The sequence below is a fragment of the Vicia villosa genome, unplaced genomic scaffold (genome assembly GCF_029867415.1).
Source record: "Vicia villosa cultivar HV-30 ecotype Madison, WI unplaced genomic scaffold, Vvil1.0 ctg.003805F_1_1, whole genome shotgun sequence".
In the NCBI taxonomy this organism is placed as follows: Eukaryota; Viridiplantae; Streptophyta; class Magnoliopsida; order Fabales; family Fabaceae; genus Vicia; species Vicia villosa.
In genome coordinates this window covers 58,098-81,202 of record NW_026706304.1, presented here as the reverse complement: position 1 = coordinate 81,202, position 23,105 = coordinate 58,098, and the positions used below count along the sequence as shown (strand labels likewise).

At 38.2% G+C, this 23,105-nt stretch overlaps 1 protein-coding gene across 1 annotated transcript; it reads right to left on the bottom strand.

The window, feature by feature from the left end:
* Positions 1 to 18,762: 18,762 nt before the first annotated feature.
* On the bottom strand, positions 18,763 to 19,437 carry LOC131641525 (uncharacterized). The gene has a single exon (XM_058911833.1). The coding sequence runs from the start codon at positions 19,435 to 19,437 to the stop codon at positions 18,763 to 18,765; it is 675 nt and encodes a 224-aa protein (XP_058767816.1).
* Between the last annotated feature and the right edge of the window lie 3,668 nt (positions 19,438 to 23,105).

The following is a 23,105-nucleotide window of genomic DNA, read 5'->3' as shown; positions in this document are numbered from 1 at the left end:
GATGATGGCGTTTGATGTTAGAGTAGCTTGAGTCCAAAACTCCTTAACCAACAGAGGATAAACCGGTCCAATAAGACGATCAAAAAAGTTTTCCCATCCTTGAACCAACATACTAGTCTTGATGTCGAACTCATGTGCTTGAAGATTTTCAAAATCAACCATAAGTTCACAGAGAACTTCTAAATCTTCATACGGAATCAAACAAGTCTTGAAAGGAGACTGTTGTTGCTGTTGTTGTTCTTGTTGATGTTGCTGAGAAGACGAGACCTTGGTTGAGTATTTAATGAAGAAGCCATTGAAGAACACTTGAGATTTGGGGTTTTCTTAACTTTAGGGTTTTTGAAGGGAGAGAAGAAGAGACAGAAATGCATAAAATGAAGATGATGAATGTGTGAAAAGAGGGAAACTGAATATGAAATGTGTTTAAATAGGCACGGATTTGAAAAAAAATGCAATGAGATTCTGAATGCAATAGATACGGAAACTGAATCATTTACATTAAATGTTGAGAGAAGTTAAAGGAGATAGCGTGAAATTTGAAAAGATTTGCACAGTTACCTAGGGCGACGTCTCATCAACTGCACGCATGCTTGTCCCTTCAGAATGAACACGTGGGCATCATCTCGAATAGTTGGTGACAGCTGTTTTGATCTAACAGAAGTTCTGGATCATACTTAGACATATGAAACATTAGCAATAACAAAATAAGAGTATCTAAATGATCAAACATAATCAGAACATCTGATAAGAAAATAAAAAGCATTTCAAATCTAATCCATATATCAGATCTTCTCAAAACCTTCATTCTGGGCATAAATCCATACTGATGTTCTTTAGAATGAACTTAAACCTATCTTCAGCAAGGGGTTTTGTAAAGATATCAGCCCACTGATGCTCTGTATCCACAAAGTTTAAAGAAAGAACACCCTTCTAAACATAGTCCCTAATGAAGTGATGTTTAATCTCAATATGTTTAGCTTTAGAATGTAAGATAGGATTCTTAGATAAACAAATAGCAGAAGTATTATCACAAAATATAGGAATGTTACTCTCATATATCTGATAGTCTTCTAGCTGACTTTTCATCCAGAGCATATGTGTACTACATCCAGCAGCAACAACATATTTTGCTTCTGTAGTTGAAAGTGCAATGGTAGCTTGCTTCTTGCTGTACCAGGAGATCAGGTGACTACCCATAAACTGACAGCTTCCAGAAGTACTTTTTCTTTCAACTCTATCTCCAGCGTAATCAGCATCACAAAATCCTACTAAGTTGTACTCTTCAGATCTTCTGTAGACTAAACCAACATTAGTAGTACCTTTCAGATACCTAAAAATTCTCTTAATAGCAGTCAAGTGAGATTCTCTAGGATCTGATTGGAATCTAGCACACAAGCATACGCTGAATAAAATATCAGGCCTTGAAGCATTAAGATATAGAAGACATCCTATCATACCTCTGTAGATCTTCTGATCTACCTTCTTGCTTACCTCATCCTTACCTAATACACACGTTGGATGCATTGGAGTCTTTGCTTCTTTGCCTTCAGACAGATTGAACTTCTTTAGAAGCTCTTTAACATACTTGGTCTGATGAACATAAGTTCCTTCAGAAGTTTGATTGATCTGAATGCCTAGGAAGTACTTGAGTTCTTCCATCATGCTCATCTCAAATTCTGCCTGCATAGACTTAGCAAACTCCTTTCCAAGTGTAGCATTAGATGTTCCAAATATAATATCATCAACATAAATTTGGCAAATCAAAATATCCTTTTTAAAGGTTTTACAAAAGAGAGTTGTCTCTACTTTTCCTCTTGTGAAACCATTATCCATAAGGAAAGAACTTAATCTTTCATACCAAGCTCTAGGAGCTTGCTTCAATTCGTATAATGATTTCTTTAACTTAAAAACATGTTCTAGAGACTTAGAGTCTTCAAAACCAGGAGGTTGGTGGACATAAACTTCTTCATCTATATAACCATTTAAAAAGGCACTCTTAAATCCATCTAATACATAGTGATGTTATTTTGAGTTGCAAATGAAATTAATAAACAAATAGACTCTAACCTGGCCACTGGTGCAAAGGTTTCTGTATAGTCAATACCTTCTTTCTAACTATAGCCCTGAGCAACCAGTCTGGCTTTGTTTCTGATGACTTCACCTTTCTCACTCAGCTTGTTTCTGAAGACCCACTTTGTTCCAATGATGTTAAATCCTTTAGGTCTTGGAACCAGATCCCAAACATCATTCCTTGTAAACTGATTTAACTCTTCTTGCATGGCAATTATCCAGTCAGTATCTACCAGAGCTTGATTAACAGAAGTTGGCTCAATCAAAGACACTAGACCAAATTGACGTTCTGCATTGTTCTTAAGGAATGCTCTTGTTCTGATGGGATCATCTTTCTTTCCAATGATAACATCTTCTGGATGAGCAGAGTTGAGTCTAGAAGATCTTCTGAGTGTTGGCTCTTCAGAAATTCTGAGATTCTCTAAAGACGCTGCAACTTGATCTTCTGATACTTCTTTACTCTTGGGTTCTTCATGATCTGAGTTAGAGGTATCTATATCTGCAAAATTCTCAAACTACTTTGGCTTTTCAAGACCAAGCTTATCATTAAATCTGATATTGATTGATTCCTCAACTACCAGAGTTTCAGTATTGTATACTCTATAGCCTTTTGAGCGTTCAGAATATCCAAGTAGAAAACACTTCTGAGCTTTAGAATCAAACTTATGCAGATGATCTTTAGTATTCAGAATATAGCATACACATCCAAATGGATGGAAATATGAAATGTTGGGCTTTCTGTTCTTCCATAATTCATAAGGAGTCTTATTAAGAATAGGTCTTATAGAGATTCTATTCTGAATATAACAAGCTATGTTAATTGCTTCTGCCCAGAAATGCTTATCCATATTAGTCTCATTGATCATGGTTCTGGCCATTTCTTGTAGAGTCCTATTCTTTCGTTCTACAACTCCATTTTGCTTTGGAGTTCTAGGACAAGAGAAATCATGGGCAATACCATTTTATTTGAAATAAATTTCAAGGAATCTGTTCTCAAATTCACCACCATGATCACTTCTGACTTTTAAGATTTTGCATTCCTTTTCAGATTGGATCTGATTACAAAAGTCAAAGAACACAGAATTTGACTCATCCTTGTGTTTTAAGAACTTTACCCACGTTCATCTGCTATAGTCGTCTATAATGACCATCTGACATGCTTCGCAAAGAGCATCTGATTTATATTTCAGATTAGGGAGTCCTCTGACCAGATTAAGTTTGTTAATCTTAGAAATCTTTCTCAAACTAGCATGACCCAATCTTCTGTGCCAGACCCACTGCTCTTCACTAACAGACATAAGGCAAGTAACCTTTTGATTCTTAAGATCTGAGAGATCAATCTTATAAATGTTGTTCTTTCTCTTGCTTGTAAATAGGAATGAGCCATCCTTCTGACTAATAGCTTTACAAGACTTTTGATTAAAGATTATGTCATAACCATTGTCACTTAATTGACTTATGGACAATAAGTTATGAGCTAATCCATCTACTAAAAGAACATTAGTTATAGAGGGAGAGTTACCAATACATATGGTTCTAGAGGCAATGATTTTTCCCTTATGGTTCCCTCTAAACTTTACTTCTCCAGCAGATTTAAGTTCCAGATCTTGAAACATAGACCTTCTTCCCGTCATGTGTCGTGAGGACCCAGACTCCAGGTACCATGACATGTTTGTATTTTGAGCTTTGAAGGAGATCTGCAACAGGAATTATCTTATCCTTAGGTACCCACATTCTTTTGGGTCCTTTGGGGTTAGTCCTTCTCAAGTTCTGATTGAACTGCGATTTAGCATGAGGTTTAACATAAGATTTTCTATAGTGTGCAACAACATTTTTCTTTGTGTGTGTTATGTGGAAACTCTGAGAGTTTGATGTGTGTTTGATATCATGAGAATGGCCATACTTGAGTTGTTCATACAAAGGTTTGTATGTGATAATCATCTCATCAACAGGTTCAAGTTTATATGGGGTTTCACCCTCAAAGCCTATGCCTATTCTCTTGTTTCCACTTACACCATATATCATAGAGGCTAGCTGACTTCTGCCTATACCTCTAAATAAAAAATTTCTGAAGCTCAAGTCATATTCTTTCAGAATATTTTTAGTGCTTGGAATAGATTTTTCTGAACTTGAAGATGATTCAACATCTTCAGTTAATTTTAAAACTTTTTCCTTAAGTTCAGAATTTCCTATTTCAAGTCTCTTAGTCTCAGATTCAAAGAGCTTTTTAAGCTTTTTGTATTTGATACTAAGCTGACTATTGACTTCCAGAAGTTCATATAAGCTGGAAACTAGATCATCTCTAGTAATTTCAGAAAATACCTCATCAGAGTCTGAATCAGAAGTAGACTCTTCACCAGCTTCAACTGTTGCCATAAGTGCTATGTTTGTCTGCTCATCTTCAGAGTCTAACTCTTGATCAGAAGAGTCTGAGTCATCCCAAGTAGCCATAAGACCTTTCTTCTTTTCAAATCTTTTCTTGGGCTTTTTCCTCCGAAGCTTTGGACATTCATTCTTGTAGTGTCCAGGTTCCTTGCATTCATAAGACGTCACTTTCTTCGTGTCAGATCTTCTGTGTCCAAAATATTCTCCCTTTTCAGGCCTCTTGAAGTTCTTGAATCTTCTCTGCTTGCTTTTCCAGAGTTGATTTACTCTTCTGGATAAGAGAGATAGTTCATCATCTTCTTCTTCTGACTCTGACTCGTCAGATTCTTCTTCTTCTCCCTGAAAAGCGTTAGTGCATTTTTTATTAATATATTTTAATGCAATAGACTTGCCTTTCTTTTGAGGCTCGTTTGCATCAAGCTCAATCTCAGGACTCCTCAAGGAACTTATCAGCTCTTCTTAAGAGACACTTCATTCAGATTCTTGGCAATCTTGAATGCTGTAACCATTGGTCCCCATCTTCTGGGAAGACTTCTGATTATCTTCTTTACATGATCAGCCTTTGTGTATCCCTTGTCAAGAACTCTCAATCCAGCAGTTAGAGTTTGGAATCTAGACAACATTGCTTCAATGCTTTCATCATCTTCCATTATGAATGCTTCATATTTCTGGATTAGAGCCAGAGCCTTTGTCTCCTTGACTTGAGCATTTCCTTCATGAGTCATCTTCAGAGATTCAAAGATGTCATGAGCAGTATCCCTGTTTGTTATCTTCTCATACTCAGCATGAGAGATAGCATTTAGCAATATAGTCCTTGACTTATGATGATTCTTGAATTCTTTCTTTTCCTAAACACCAATAATTATACTATTAATATTTTTAATACTAAAAATCACTATTAAAACTCGACCGACTATACCGTTAAATTAACCGACTCGACAACTCAAAATGCGCTAAAATACGATAAATACTAAAATTACCAAATTAAATATTAAATCGCATTACGGGTGTTACAAGAGTTCTTTTGATTTGTTTCGAATTTTGAAAGTGTAATATAAGTACTATTTAACATTGCAATATAATCATTTTTTGTCAATTAATAATTCTAATGGAAGGTTAAATAGCTCCAAAACTATACTATATTGTTATGCAATATTATTCTGTTCTGCTAAAAACACTAGAAGGGAAAGTTCTGTAGATGTATCTACGGAAGGCTCTTAATTTGCAAATTCTGGGTTTTCTCCGTAGATATGCCTACGAAAACAAAATATCTAGGTTCTTTCATGGATATACCTACGAAACATTCTGTGACAGAAAATGGGTGGTACATATTCACCTAAGTTTTCTATAAATTTGGGTTTCTTATGTTGTCTTTCAAACAAACACAAAAATGTCTCAATATGGTATCAACATCCGTTGGTACGTCGCAAGTGTCTCTTACTCTGACGGCAGAACACTTGGATGGACGTTCAAACTCAACGATTACACCTTGCTCGACGATATCATTGACGAAATCCGCTATCGCCTACCTTACAGAGACAAACAAAATATTGTGAAGCTCGAGTATCGTTCACATTCAGTTGACAACGGAGGGAACGTCGTTTACAGCAACTTTGAGTTCAAGAACCGAGAGGATATTTTGGCGATGTGGCAAACATATTACGACTTCGAAGAGAAAATCTCGCTCGAGTTCGTAGTGGCGGTGCAAAGAACGGTCGAGCAAATTTTAGAGATGTGCTAATGTCCATCGGGCTATTGAAATGTAATATTTAATTTTCTATTGAAATCATCAATGTAATGCCGATTTTAATCTATAAATGTTGTTTTTATCGTTGCAAATGTTGTTTTTTGGTTTTCAGTATCTGATTTATTCCGTAGATATACATATAGACATGTTTCATAGCTGCATCTATAGAACGTTTTCACGCTAAGTAAAATAAGGTGTTTCTGAGGATACACCTCCGAAAGTATAGGGGTAATTTTGGAAGCACACATGGTGCCTAGGAACCTCAAGGGGTGTAATAAGAGTTTCTCAAAAGAAAATTAGTTTTTAATGAAACTTTACTTTAAATAGCTATTCTTAAAATTGTATTTTATATATTTTATTAATTTATTAAAAAAATCATGTATATTATAAAACTTTTCGATAAAATTGTGATTTCAACTAAATTTTGATGTTCAATCATGTATTTTTAGATTAAAGAATGTCAAAATTAATCTTTCAATTTATAAAAAAAATTATAATATTTTTAAATATATATATATATATATATAATTTTTTTTTACAAATATAAAAAAAATCTATTTTTTAACGTTAAAACGAATAGGCTCTTATCTCTTTTATATATGACTATATAAAATATTCGATCAAAAATAATATATTTTGTATAATATTAATAAATAATTTTCTAAATACGAAATTGATAGGAAGGATCGGGTGATTTGATGACTTTAATATAACTAATAGATGAATCATTCAATAATAAAATAAAGTATTGACTTAGAGAGATAGAAAGAAAGTCAGCAAATTCTAAAGTCACACATAATAAGAATAAATATTTATTCTTTTTCATCATTAATATTTTCTAATAAGAAATCAATATATATTTAATTGTTAGGAAATTTTTGAGGTAGACAAAACATAACACAACACGTATTTTTACATACAATCAATTATAATTTTTTTATTAATTAAAAAAGAATAATATAATTTTCACTCTCGTCTATTATCATAATCATCTCATGATTTCAATTAAAAAATAAATTTAATATTCTCTCTCTCTCTCTCTCTCTCTCTCTCTCTCTCTCTCTCTCTCTCTCTCTCTCTCACACACACACACACACACACACACACCTTATTGATTGTTTCTAATTGATTGAGGTTCGTTTTCTCTAATTGTTATACATTTGTCTAGAAAAGTGATGCATTACCTTCTTTAGCAAAAAAAAAAAAACTGATGCATTACCCTTCGAATTAATCGAATAAAGTTAAATTTTAAAGCGTGCTGGTTTGAGTGTTTTAACTAGAAAGACTAGTATTTTCTAAGAAGTATTTTATTTAGGGGGTGTTGTCGCTCCCGGGATTTTCATCCAAGTACAAACGCGAAAGTGGCGCAGAAAAGAGTCGCCATCCATGTATGTTTATCCCAAGAGAAGGAAAGGAAACACAGAGTAAACCCGGGGGAAGGATAAACAAGGTCATCGCGAACCAGAGAAACAGGTAAGGGAGTCGGTTATGTGAGGGGAAGGTGTTAGCACTCCTCGCGTCATCGTACTCGAAAGAATCCATGCTTGTTGTCTAATCTATGGGTGTAAGAGTCTACGCATAAAGCTAAGAACTAAAATGTAGCAATCCTAATGCATGCAATTCTGTTTGTTTTGTGTTTTTCTAGGTGAACAGTTATATTCGCATCCTATGGAAGCTCGACCTTTGGAGACTTATGCCAGGGAGGTAAGGAGGAAATAACGTGCTCTTAAGCGCCGTGAGACAAAAGAAAAAGAAAGAGTTTGGTTTGTGTTTTAATATACATGGAAAAGAAATCCTAATGCGAAGCGAAATCTACCTAATGTTAGCATACAAGAGGGAACTATAGCGATCCTACGGGAAGAACTAAAACAAAAGCAAAAGCATATAATCGAGCGTCGCTTGATAAATAAACAACTAACCACTGTCTAGGCACTGAGGTAGTGACATGGGAATTGGGATGCTTTAGCCAAAGGGATCAGATCGAGCGAGGTAAACAAGCAATGGTTAAAGGGGGAGCTCAGCCAACAGGTCGTAACAACCAAGGCGAACGAGCTAGCATGGGAAGAAAAGGGAGACTCGACAAACTGCGCGTGCGTATGCAGAGCATTAGCGTTTGGTCGATTCGAGCTTGACAAAACGTGGGGATCCGATTGCAAGATCCTTTTCCACTTGTGACTCGAAACAATATTGGAGGGACGGTTCAAAAGCAACGACGTGTAATGCACGTTAAGTAAACGACTCGATGAAACTAGATGGGGTCGATTATGGACCCTCTCCGCTTGCCTACCAAAGAGCACTTAACAGTTTTTCCTACTTGAGGTCTTATTGCTCCATTGACTTCCTGCAAGCACAAATATAAACACACAAAAACATGGCCTCCTCATGAGGACTTCTAGTATGCCTGCCAAGTGGCAAGGTCTCCCGGTCCTACTTCTCACGGAATTTGAAAAGAAAAAGATGAATGTCTACCCTACTTCTCATGTCAATAGATGATGCGGAAAAAAGAATAAGAGGGAAAGAAGAACTGTTACCAAATAGATTGTAATCCGTAAATAAAAGCAGATAAACAGTAAGAAACCTAGAGATTGCGTGCAAGCTAGCATCAAGCGACAAACAATGTCAGGGATATATATAGAGAGGCGTACCCTAGATGTGAGTGTATGCGAGTGAGTTAGATTCGAGTATGTTATCTTGAATTAGGTTAACTAGAATTTTATTTCATTATCTTGCCATACACATCTAATTACTAACAGTTGATATATTTACATGCGGAAAATAAAAGCGAAAATAAAAACCTAACTATTACAGGGATTCGGGGAGGGGAGTACATATTAAAAATTGGAGAGTGTAGAAAGTAAATGCCATAGTTAAAACTATTACAAACCCAAAATGAAACTTAAATCGGAAATGATATACAAAATTTAAAGAAAAGACTTGTAAACATCCATGCGATAGCCTACTGTCTCAAAGTGTAATACCTCACAAAACAAGAAAATGTTAGTACGAATATATATATATATATATATATATATATATATATATATATATATATATATATATATATATATATATATATAACAATTGAAAAATAATAAGGATGCTAGCAAATATTATTTACAATTAACAAAGAGAAATCTAAAACTAAACATAATACTTTAAAGAAAATAATTAATTAAAATATTTTTGATATTTTTAATAGAAGCAAGAAAATCTAGTTAATCTAATTCTAATATATATATATATATATATATATATATATATATATATATATATATATATATATATATATAAACAACAATAAAAATATTAAAACTAAACACATAAATTGGATTAAAAAAAACATAATAGGAGGTGCATAGTGAAAGAGAGCGTTGGGCAATAGAGATTAGGCCCAACAACTTTTAAACCATCAGCCAGGCAAGAGTGTAAAAATTGAAACAGGAGTGTAAGAACAGTAATTCGCAGAGCCCACATAGATTCTGTCCCAACAAAACTTTATTAGTAACAAGCTGAACAAAGGGGGTGTGTTGGGCTAATGGGTGGTGCGAAATACAAGTTGTTGTGTAAAGGCCCAATTATATTGATCCAACCAAATAAGAGGAAATTTAAAAAAAAAAAAATAGAATGAATCTAATTAACATCAATTTAATTAATAAAACAAAAAAGAATTAAAATAGAAATTAAAAAAAAGGAAAAGGGTTCAGAAGTGTCACGTTCATCTTTCTCAGAAAACCCAAATTGCCAGCCATGGTGACTCCCTCCTCCAATCGCAGCGGTAACGGCCATACTCCGCGGCGACTTCCTCCTCCTTCACTTCTCCAACACACTCTCAATCTACTTCTCTCTCACAATTCTCTCTTTTCATGTTTTCTCTCTGCATATTCAAACCTCACAAGTTCTTCTCCTCTTCTTTCAAGAATAGCAACAAAACTTATATAGATCCCAGAATTCAAGCAAAACAAATCATTAACATGAAATTGGAAAGAGAGGAAATTAGCCAAACACAATCACCAGAAGTAGTATTTCTGTTTTGCTCCCATCGGCTTTATGTCTCTTTGTCAGAGCGATAATGGTTGGTTGCGGCATCGCGGAGGCTGGGACGTTTGTTGGCGAGGCGGGATGTGTGATGGATCTGGAACAAAATCGATGTCGACACAGAGGAAACCTCTGTGCAGTCCCGTGTTCGTTCTTGTTCCCAATCTCCTTCCACTGATTCTTCTTGTTGTTATTTGTTGGTGCTTTCCTTTGATACCTGCCATAAACCAAGAAAATTGCAGATAACACAATACTAGTTATCATGATAGATAATGCTAGAGCAACAATAAAACCAGTAAATTAATTATTGCTTCTATTCCCTACAAAGAGTTGCCTAATATTAACCGAAAATAGCTTCCTATTGTTTACTGTGGAAATTGGTAAACAATCGCTGGTCCTCCCAAAGCCTCGAAACTAAGGGTTACTTGCAAGATCGACCAGTTTATCTTAAGACCACGTGCTAAAGTTCTTTAGGATTGTATCTGTCTCGTCGAAGTGTTTGCCTAAGAAACGGTTTTCTAAGGCTGGTGACAACTACAACGTTTTTGCACGCTAACGGTTATACTCGACGGACAAGTGACTCGTGACCGACGGAGATTTTGTAGTATTATGATTATTCCGACCCTGACCTTCTGGGGTTACTCGTGACCACCAGATAGCGTCGACTCAAGGGTGGTTCTCTGATGACAACAACCAGTTTCGGTTTACTTGGTTGAAGCAATGATCAAAAGATAGAATAAATACTGGTTAAAGAACACAATATAAATGAAAGCTTCGAAGTATATGATCAAAAATTAAAAGGATTGCATTGAAAATAAAGATGGTGATTCACATACATCAGAACTCTTAGCAACTCTTGTTTCCTGAAGGGCGGAAAATGGGCAGAGTGTAAGCAAGTAGTTTGATCGTAATAGTGAACACATTTTTCTACATTATTCTATCCTATTTATAGGATTTACATGAAATAACCACCAAGTACAATCTACGGCTAAGATTCAAATTATCAGCAACCGCCTCACAGGATCTTTCTTTGTGTTTGGCGCCTTTGGCACACGATTCTGGTCTGGTAACCGCTTCCTTAATATTTCAAACTTTGAATTTTGAACTCTCGCGCTTCACTTGTTTCTGATAACCGTCTTCCGTCGACACCGCGTCCCACTATTGAACGCTTCATCTAAAAATCTGCTAAGTATGGAACCTCCAGGTTCGACTTCTGTTCTTACTTTGACTCTTAACAATTTCGACATCATCTACTGTCGATATTTGCTTTGTTTCTCTTTTGTGTAGGTTTCTTGTTAGAATGAGGGAGTCCTCTGATGAGGACACGTGTCTTGTTTTGCCTATAATAATTTTCTTAGGGTAACAAAATGCCCTCTCATAGATGTCACTTCGACCTACAGATGATGCGTGAAAGTGGCATCTATGAAAATCTCGAATTCGACCCAAAGTTTCCACTCCCCTCGTTTCAACTTGAACGTTTGCGTTCACCTAGTGGAATAGGCTCACTGATGCAACGTGATGGCGCTATTTTTGTGGCGACAGTGGGCTCCACGCGTGCAGAAACTTAGTTCCACGTACCCTTTTCCTCGCCACGTCTCTACCTACTAATGACGTTTATTGCTGGCTATAGGTAGTCTTTTCTCAAAAAAACTTCCTCTCCTTTTTGCGTCTTCATCGTTTCGCCTTCAGTTCTCTGCGTCTTCTGTTTTTCTCAAACCGTTTCTTCTTCCAAAAGCTTCTTTGTACAACAATGGCGGCTTCTGCTTCAAACACATCTCCACCCAAGCATTATGAGCTTCGCCTCGTCGATGGCAAACCCTATGTCCCTGAACCTCCATTTACCGACAAAAAAGCTAAAATCTGGAAATCTCAGGTACTTATTCCTTTTCATCTTGAAGGTGCCCCCTTATCTTTCTTAGGTCCATTACCCGTCGATGTTCCTTCTGAAATTTATACAACTGATGAAGGCGCTTTCTTCCCTACTAGCAAAGACTCCAGGCTTTTAATAACTTCTCCGAGACCCCTATCTCTGCGCTTTTATGACAGGAATTTTCGAACGGCTCCTCCACTGAAATGCCCTAAGTTTGCTGCCTGAATGGCACGCTTGAAACCCAGCAAGGGCAAACTGTGGGAAGATTTGGGTATCGACACCCTCCTCAACACGTCACAAGAAGGCATTCCTTATTCCCACAGCATGTTGACATCTGCACTTTTCTTCTGGGAAGGTTCAACAAACACTTTCCATACAGGCTGTGGTATGATCACTCCCACTCTTTTGGATGTTGCTGCCATTACAGGTTTAAAACCCACCGGTCCCACGTTTAACCATGTGGATGTCGAAGTGTACCCTGTAAAGTTCGACGTTGGCGAAACAAAAAACCCAACCTTCAACAATTTTCTCACTCATCATCACAAAGACACCCCCGACATTAGTGATGAGGAACATGCCGCCGTCTTGACATATTGGTTGTCGAGATACGTTTTCTGTTCTAGGTCCATGCAGGTGGCGAAGCAATTTGTCTATCTCGCCAGTCACCTACACAATGGTGAGGGCGTCGCTTTAGGACAACTGATATTGGCCAACCTTTATTTATCTATGACAGAAGTGGCCCGACAAATCAGACGCTACAATCCCAATGCCACAAAAAAGAAAAATGTTCGGGTGCATGGACCCTTCTGGTTACTACAACTGTGGCTAAATGCCACTTTTACTGAAGAATTAAGACCTTTCAGGAATTTTAAGATAACTTGTCCTCCGGACAAGATCTGTAGTGTTTGGGAGCGCTTGTCAATGTTGACTCCCGTCGATAAGGGTGCCCCAAACTTCGAACTCTTCAAATTGATGTTCGGCCTGATGCTGAAAAGGGTCGATCTTCAACCATCTACGTCCCTTTTTGCTGACGACAAGTCTGGCCCTAAGTGGATAACCAACATTTTTCCTCCGGTGAGGGAAGAACACAAAAAACTTTCTGTCAACACCTGGCGTCGATTTTTGGTCCCCACTTTTTTGTCCTACTCCATTGCAAGCACAAGCCCAAGTTTGACAGCCTATCAGCCCAATCTGGTGGCTCGAAAATTTGGCCTCTGTTAGTTGGTCCCCAGATCTCTATACACCTCTCATGAGCTGTTGCTGGACGTCCTTAATGACGAAGCAAGGGAGCATGTTAAGGAGGATTACGACAACATATGGAAAAACGGCCCTCTCTTGTCTTCACAAATTTTAAACCATCATTCTACTGTACTTGAGTTCAAAACCAGGTGGCGAACTTATTTTGTTACTTTTATTGGCGACCCTGACAAGAAGGTTTCAGAACTGACTCCTGCTATTGCTCATTTGTAGGGTAAACCCACTCAATGTAAGGCCACCAATATCAAACAAATTCAAGCTTTCCAGAAGTACTTTGGGGTGGTATATTTGCCCACTAACCTTTGTCGAACTATCTCTCAAACGGCTGAGGTATTAAGGGAGAAGGTAACCAGCAAGATCCCTTCTTTAAAGATCCCTGGTTACGCGAAAGACAAATATCTCTTCGCACTTTATTTTTCAAAACTTAAATTTCCTCCCTTACCTACTAGCCCTCTAGCTTTAGCATTTTGACCACCAATTCTGGATTGGTATTATTGTCCTTGGTCGGATGTTGAGAATGCTTATATGAAAAAGGCCGCTAGAGTGGAATCGACGAAGTACAATTTGGATAACTATCCAGGTACTTTGCATATTGCTCCTCGATATGTGAGAACACTCACTGCCATCCCCAATAGTAACAACTTCTTGGAAAACTCTTTTCATTTTCTTCGACTCTTTTTGGTACTAACTTAGCCCTTTCTTTTAGCTGTTCCTCTTGCAGCTGTCAAGGACAATCCTGCCCCCAAGTCTGATAAAGTTGCTACTTCCAAAGCAAAGGTATGCCTTCGACCTTGCAGATTTCTGTCTTCATGTTTTGCCTTGTTCTGACACTTCTTTTGCAGCCAAAACCCGACACCCTCAGTTCTTATGATGAACCCATCTCGACTGCTATAAAGGTTCGATTTGTGGTTTGTTTCATGTCTGGCTATGTATTTGGTTTTTATTTTCTGCATCTGATTCTGATTGCCTGTCTTTGTTCCAGAGTCGAAAACATTCTGTGGCTTCGACCGCTCTGTCTCCCCAATCCAAATCGTCCAAGAAGGACAAAATGCATGCTTCTGAAGGGCCGAAGGTAATTTTCTCTAACCTGACTCTATGTGTCGAATCATAATTTTGACTTTACATAACAATCTTTTTCCATCCATCTCAGGATGCTAAGACCCTTCACCAATCACCCCGTTCCACGCATAAAAGAAAACAGGAATCTTCTGCTGAAGGTGGGGCGGTCAAAAAACAAAAACAAAACCCAAGGCCCCCGAGTCTCAGGGAGCCGCGCTTCTTGTCGAATCGGGTGTGGAATAAGAAAAAAATCATTCGTCTTTAGTTATGAAACGAAAAAGTAAGATTTTTGTTCAGAATACCTTTATTTCGACTTTGTCTTGTACTAACCTTCAGTTTCATATGTAGCTCCGGTAACTCCATCTCCAAAAGCTCCAACTACACAACTAGATTCCCCTATGGTTACAACAGCTTCAAAAGGGGATGGGGTTCAGTGGACCTTCGACCCAGCACTTCAGGTGCGAACTAAACAACGACGCGTTTGTGACTTTAGCCAAGATTAAAATTTTCTGAAATCTTTTCTAGTTCATTTCAGGCTGACCCCTCTAATCCACAAGGTGATGCTGCCGGTGTGGCTGAATACACTCCTCTCTCCAATGACGCTTCTTCTTAAGAGGAACCTGCTTCAGCCGTTGGTGAGTTAATCGACTTAACTTTCACGGCTATTCGAAGTGATTCTGACTTTGTTACTAGTCCTGCTACATGCTATGCTTTTTATTCGACTAGTTCTGACTCTAGTCTTTTAGATCGCTCACCGGCTCTGGGGGCTGCTGAAGGCAATATTGACCTTGTCGAAACTGCTCCTCCTCAACCTGGTGGCGTGCAAGGTGATCTTCCGGCTGCCGAGTCTACTCTTTTGACATCTGCTAAAACTCCTCATGCCGATAAACCTATGGTTGTCTTGCCAACTATGGAGAAGGCTCCTTCGCCTCCACCGACTGTTTATGGTAATGTTGACCAGTCAACAAAGAAAAACTTGGCTTCGACGGCGTCTGTAGAAGACAACGCTTCGCTTTCCCCCATGGATATTGATGTCGACTCTGCATTAGCGAGGCTGAACAGCTTCGTAAGCCAATACTCTTTTCTTTCTGATTCGGATCAGTCTAGGGAGTACACTGACAAGGTGGGACCTGAAGCTACCAAGGTCAAAGCCTTGACTGAAAAGCTCAAACTTCATGCCTTTAGTCACGAATTGGTCGACTCACTGCGTGATGACCCTAGCCTCGGTCAAGAGCTTCAGGAAACTTGTACTCAACTGTAGGGGTTAGAGATTTCTGACTTCTGCAGGCTCGCAGTGGAAACTTTTTCCAAACTCCTTCCTTCACTCCTCGAGAATATAGAGCTGACGAAGAAAAATGAAGATCTAATTGACGCTAAGCAAGCAACTGTGAAGACCAATGTCGACACTGTGATCAAGGCGAAGCAGGTGATTGAATAAATAAAGAATCAGCTTAGCCAAAAGCGTCAAGAGCATCTTCCCAAGGCTGAGAGGTCCGTAGAATTCATTACCCTTTGGTACGTGGCTCCGACATTCTTCAGGCCGAATGGCATAACCACCCATTCATATGTTCCTAATGCCCCCGGGCATCGAAATGCCGTCTTCGGCATACCTTCTTCTGCAATAAAAACTTGGTTATAACCAGCATAACCATCTAACGTACTTAAATATTCAAAACTTGCTGCCGAGTCGATTAACATTTCGGCTATCAGCATGGCATATTCGTCTTTTGGGGTAGCAGCATTTAGATCTCTAAAATCAATGCATACCCTTAGCTTCTCATTCTTTTTCATAACTGGCACTATATTCGCCAACCATTCAACGTACCTTGCAGTTCTTATGAACTTGCTCTTAAGAAGTCGTTCGACCTCTTCCTTTATCTTCGACATTACTACTGGAGCAAAGCGTCAAGGTGTTTGTTTTACTGGTGTCTTTCTAGCTTGTATTGGAAATCTTAATTCGACCAATTCCCTGCTCAAACCAGGCATTTCATTATAGTCCCATGCAAAGCAATCTTTGAACTCTTTTAATAATAAAATTACCTTCGATCTGAGTTCTTGGTCTATGTTGGCGCTGATGAATGTGGATCTTTTATCTCCTTCTTCGCCAAGATCGATTTCTTCTAAAGGATCTCGTGGTTGCATTTTTTTTCTGGCACCATAGGGTCTCTTTCGAAACCCAAAGGTTCGTCGTCATATATACGTCTTCTAAAGTGTTTCCTTTTGATGTTTCTGTTTTTGTGGTCGAACTATCTTTGGTGGATTGAATTTTATTTGCTTCGTCAACCATGTCGGTTTCAGCTTCTAAAGCCGAATTGATCTTGTTTTCAGCAATATATGCCGAAATCCTTTTCAGAGCTTCTAACTCAGACATCATCACTTGTGTTTCCCCACCCTGATGGCGCAGGGTCCGACACGTATGGATCCTCTAAAGGGCCCACATCCCAGACAAAGCCATGAGTCTCATGAAACTTTAAGGAGATAAATGCTTCACTAAGATTTGGGGGAACATCTTCAGTTGGCTGGCAAGGGGCTATGTTGGCCAACTTCATGTCGAACTGTTTTTGACCAACATTGTTAACATCAACCATGAAATAGCTCTTGTCTGACTCAATATTTTCGACAATACCATCTTCCCTCCAGATGATTAACCGTTGGTGCATAGAGGAAGGTACAACTCCTACACCATGTAACCACTCTCTGCCAACCAGCAGGTTGTAACTGGGCTTTCCTTTAATGAACATGAAGATGGTTGGTCGAGTGTATTCTTGGTGTTTCCTTCATAGTCTGAGAGGACAACATTGTGGGATGTGATGTCAGTATCAAACATCCCAATTTTCTTCAGAGTATGATGTGGTATAATGTTTACTGTCGCACCACAGTCGACCAACACTCTGTTCACATCCACTTCCTCCACTTTAGCTCTTATCAGCAAAGGTTTCAAATGGCCTCTCATTGCCATGCCAGGGCGCTCGAAGAACGCATTTTGGTTCTCTATGGAGCCATTGTTCATCACAAAATAACATGTGGGCCTATGTAAGGCCATTTCTACAGCAGCAGTTTCGTCAACATCTTCAGCTTCGGTCGGGAATTGAATTCTTGGGGCAAAATCAACACCACATTGACCAGGATGTCGAGGCTTTCTCCTGAGTCAGAAGCAAAGTCGTCTGTTGCCTCATCTGGTTCCTTGGTTGCAGGTTTACCTACAAATTCCTTGATTTGTTGCTTGACAGCTGAGTCGACCTTCACCTTATATTGCTTCTTTTTGTAAACTTGATCATTTGCAGCCTGTCTGGCAGCAACAGCAGCTTGCCTCTCAGCTTGCTTCCTTCTTTGGAAATGCTTCCACTGAGTTCGACTCATGGGATTTTTGCCCATATAGTTCTGAGATATGTGGCTCTTTCTCTCGGAGGGAATCTCCAAATGATAGCTCATTAGAGCTTTTCCTCTCCTATCTCTCTCAGCTTCGACGAACTCAGGTCTTTCCGTCGACATTTGAGGCTTGATCCAAGTACCCTTGGGTGCAGCAGCTAGAGGCACATAACTTCTTGGTCTATTTTGAGACGCTTTCCTAGGGTCCCTCCTTTCCCATTGGGCTCTGCCTCGTTCCAACTGCAGCTTTTGGAAATTTTCTGCAGCAACTCTGTCAGTCAAAGCACTGCACCTGGGGCACAATCCCACTTGGGAATCCTGATTCTTGCATCGAAACAAGAAATCATGCAAATCCTCGTCTAGCCTGGGGTACACATCAGCAAGTCGAACTTGGGGAGTTTCACCGGTACTTTCTTCCAGCATGTCATTAGGTATCTCAGTCAGTTCCACCATGTTGATATCGACAGCGTCAGCAAACAAAGCCTCTTCTTGTTTGAGTGGGTCAGCGTCGATTTTCATCCTCCTGGCAGCAAATTTTAGTCGACCTTCTTGAAGTGACTTCTGGACCAGATCCCTGAAAAGAAAACATTGAGAGGTTGAATGCCTAAGATAATTATGATACTTTCAAAAACCTCTTTTTTGTCGCTGTTCTAATGGTGGTAATTTAGCATTCGGGGGTACTAAAATCTGACCATCTTTAACTAATACATCGAAAATTTCCTCGCATTTACTAATATCAAAAGTGTAAGTTTTAGCAGGGAATTTCGAATTGTTATCAACAGAGACATTTTTCCTTTCGACGGAAACAACGATTTACATTCGTATGCTGGCCCTGGTTTCATTTCGGCCAGATCAATCTCCGCCTCCATCGGTGAGATGTAGTCAGCTTCGTATATAGGGTTCGTATCATCGTAATCGACGTAGGCTACTTTTTCCTTCTTAGCTTTTGCCTTGGTATGCCTGACTTTTTCTATCGTAAACGTTCAAGGTGTCGAACCCTATCAGCTAACTGTGACATACTTTTGACAAAAGTTGGGTCTATTTTCTTCCTAATAGAATAATCTAAACCTCCTGCAGCCATCTGAACCAGTTCATGTTCGGGTACCTGCGTGAAACATTTTGCTTTAAGTGACCTAAACCTATTTAGATAGTCGTCGATGGTCCCTACGAACCTCCTTTTGATGCTCGACAATTCGACCAGAATGATTTTCGAATGGCCCTCATAAATCTGCTCATGAAAAAGTTTTTCCAATTTTGGCCATGAGTCGACCGAGTTTGGGGGTAATGTGGTGAACCAGGTTAACGCTGCCTTTGTAAGAGATGATGGGAAATGCTTAACTCTATGACTTTCGTTATTCGCCAAGTCTCCTGATACAGTCAGAAATCTGGCAATATGCTCGACTGTCGATTCTCCAGTTTCTCCTCCGAACTTGGTGTACTTAGGTATTTTCCAGCCCCTAGTATTCTCTGTCTGTACAATGTATTCAACTAACGGGGAAGAATATGTCGGCCTTTGTAGTGGAGTGTTCATTCTGTTTCTAGCCATAATCCTTTCGATCATTTTAGTAAGGTTATTCTCCATGGCCACCTCTTCCTGCTGATATTGCTCAACAAATTGATCAGCATCCCGTTGTCGACCCAACATCATAACCTGTTGCTGTCTCCCTCGTATTCCACCTTGATTTGGTCGCTGTCGCACCCCAATTTTTGCCCCACACATTTCATTCATTTTTTGACTTGTAGAATTTTATTTTTCTACGTGCATTCATCGTTCAAACATTAACTTGCATTTCCCATCTTTACACATTTTTTTTATTCAAGTTACCATTTGTTTATTTTTTTTTATTATTATCATTTTAAAAAGTATCAAAAAAATTAGGTTTTAATAATTTAGTTTAATTGTTGGTTCATTCATTAGTTTTATTATTATCTTCTTTCTTTTTTTTAATTATTTTTATTCTAATTTTTATACAAATAGAATAGAAACAGAGTTTATTATTTTTTTTTGTGTGAGGCCCATTTATCTTTATTAAGCCCGAGATATTTTTTGTTTGAGAAGCCATTTTTGGTGGTCCCACATTGCCATGTTCACGTTTTCTTTTTTCAAGCAAATGGTCCAAAGTTGCTGCACCTCTGCTGCCCAACCTGTGCATAACAGTCCAAAGTTGTTGTGACAATACATCCAAATCTTACACCAAAGTGTTCATAACACAACCTGCATCCAAGAAGGTATAAAAAACAGTTCATCAAATTGGTACAAAGAGACTTAGCAAGCAAGGGTTTAATTCAAAATTTTCCCCCCAATTCCTCACCGGCTCACTTATAAAAGGACCTAACTTCTTCGTCAACGGGGGGCCACGAACGAAAAAAGACTCGGCCCAGAAACCTTAAACACACATCCAACTTGAAACCTTCATTAAACCACTGAAACCTCATCTTCATCGCAATAACCTGCAAAAACTCGACCTCACAAATCTTCAAACAGCTCAGCTCTCACGCAGCAGATCCAAAACCTCACCGTAAATCTCCCCTTCAAGAACCACACTCCAACCAAATCAGTCCTCACGTCTACCTCTAAACCGTAGCATTCACCATCAACATTCTACCCTCACATCACTCAAAACCAACACAACAACCACACGCATCAACTCACACCCAGGCGAAGAAGCAGAAGAGGAATCGATTTCAACTCGGGACTCGTCATCTCCGAGAACACTCGGAGTCGGTACTCTTTATTTTCTCCATTTTTAATCAGTAGCCTTGTAATTTATTGTTGATTTGTTGGCTTTGTGGTATCAATCTATTTCACTTGATTGCTTGCTGGTATTCATGTTCGGATTAGAAACTGAGAGAACAGAGAGAGTAGATGCTAGAATCTGATAGATTGAGAGAGATGAGTGAGAACCATCGCGAGATAGAAGGAGAATTGAGAGGAAGGGCGCGCGTTTCCTTTTTCTCAGAAGAGAGAGCCATTTTGGGTCTTTAGGGTTCTTTTAAGCCGCTGAATGTTTAGAAGGAGGATGGATCCTGGGTCAACCTGACCCGGCCCAGGTCCATCATTTATTTTTTTAACCAACTATCTTGGGCCTCTACACCCCTCCTGTTTTAACACTCCCAGGCCCATGTTTGTTTTACTTATTTTCTTGTTTTCTCATAAAGTTTAGTTTGTTTTTGAAATTAAAAATAATTAAGTTTTAATATTAAAATTTCTTCTTGTGTCTTTATGAAATAAAATATAAAACCCCCCAAAAAAATGTTTTAAATAGACTCTTATTATCTCTTTTATTATTAAAAACACCAAAAATATTAGATTAATCTCAATCCAAAAATCAATAAACCTTGGTCCAACGCCAAGTCATCACAATAAATTTCTCGATTCAACGTCGATTCTCTTCTTCACAAAAATATCTTTAAACCATACCAAAAGATCGAGTGACAAGAAGTGTACACCTCTTGAATACCTCGATTCTTTTGGATTAACACCTTTTTTTTTAATCAAATCAAAGCAATCAAGTGACAAGAAGTGAACACCTCTTGAATACCTTGATCTTTTGAATTAAAATACATTAATTAAATCAAAGTGATCAAGTGACAAGAAGTGAACACCTCTTGAATACCATGATCTTTTGAATTAAAGTATATTAATCAAATCAAAGTGATCAAGTGACAAGAAATGAACACCTCTTGAATACCTTTGTAATACGGTGAACTGACTTTTTATCGAAATGTCGCGGTAAGCAAGAGTCGCCACCGACATTTATTTTATCCAAATTATCAGAAAGGCTAAAAGAACAGGAAAAATCTCTTAAATAAAACTGAGTTCGGGGGGTAATTTATGCAAAGGGAAGGTGTAAGACACCCTTTGCATCCATGGTTATCCATGGGCTCTTAATTGCTTTGCTCTTTGAAAGAAATGTAGAAGAAGAGAATACGGACTTTAGATCGTAAGTGAGCGTAGCCATATTGAAGGTTTATGAAAAAAAGTGTAGAAAAAGATTCTTTAAAGCAAGGCAATTAGGAGCAATTACCTGGTTAGATGAAAAATATTCTTTAGCCTTTCAGGGTGAAAAAGTCTATCCACACCATAAGAGGGCGGGAAGCCTTTCGTTTGGATGTTAACGGGTCATCGAGTTATTGTTCGCCATAAGACTGTCCCATGCCATAGAGGGGCAGGTAGTCTAAGGGAAGGATCAGAATATCCTTCTTCGTTAGGCAACCAGAGGATACCTCAGCACTTCGTAGGCAACTTCGAGGGGCGAGGTCATATTTGGCGAATCGAAGGCAGCATCATTAGGAACTTATGACCTTGAGAATGAATTGAGGGCAACATTGCTGAGGTATCCTCGTATTTGAGGGACAAGGCTATTCTGCAAAAAAACACAAGGCAACAGGCAACAGGCAACAAGAGGGGTACCATAAAAGGTGCGTGGGTGCAACAATCACGTGATTAATTCAACAATTATCTTATAATTAGTTATTCTAAGTTCAATTCAAGGTTACCACTCCCTAGGATTACTAACCACACAATAATATGGGGAAGGGGAAAAAGAAACCAGCGGACCAGCAGTGCAATAGGTTTGACATAAATAATAATTAAGACAGAAAATAAATGAGGTTAAGATTTAGGGTTACCGACTATTGAGCTTTGGCGGTTGGCTAACCCTGAAAAAGTGGGAAAAAGAGAAAACAAAAATAAAGGGGTGAGTGTATGAACAGTTCGTTTGCCAAATGACATTAACCCTAATTTAATAAAAAAAGGAAAAAGGAAATTAAAATAAGTATGAAAAAGACTTAGCTTTGATCTGATATGGTTGGTAGTCAGAGGTAGCCTCGAGGTTAACCCTGGAAAATGGACAAAAATAGGCAAAATACGTGAGTGCAAAAGAGTCCATTGACTTTCGAGGTTTTAGCCCTAATAACAATTTTATAATGCAAATAAGGAATAAATAATAAAATAAAAGAAAATCGAGTCGGGACATAGCTTCGTAAAAGGCGTGGCGTGTGATCGGGAGTCGTCGAATAATAACCCTGAAAAGAAAATACACAACGAAATGTTTTTTCAGTGTATGGCAAACTCTCGCAAACCCTGATTCGGGCGTAAATTAAAAATAAAAATAAATGATCAATTTAATTAATTATTGGTTTTTCAACCTAATTAATTAAATCGATGAAAAAAAATAAAATATAGATTTTAGAATGTCAAAATATAACTTTAATTGATTATTCAAAATTAATTTATTAATTTAAAACAATTTAAACAATTTTAAAACTATTTTAAAACAAATAAAAATTAAATCGAATAATCGATAATCG

Coding starts and splice junctions, on each gene's coding strand:
- LOC131641525 (XM_058911833.1), bottom strand. CDS start 19,437: ATGTTGGGTCGACAACGGGATGCTGATCAATTTGTTGAGCAATATCAG.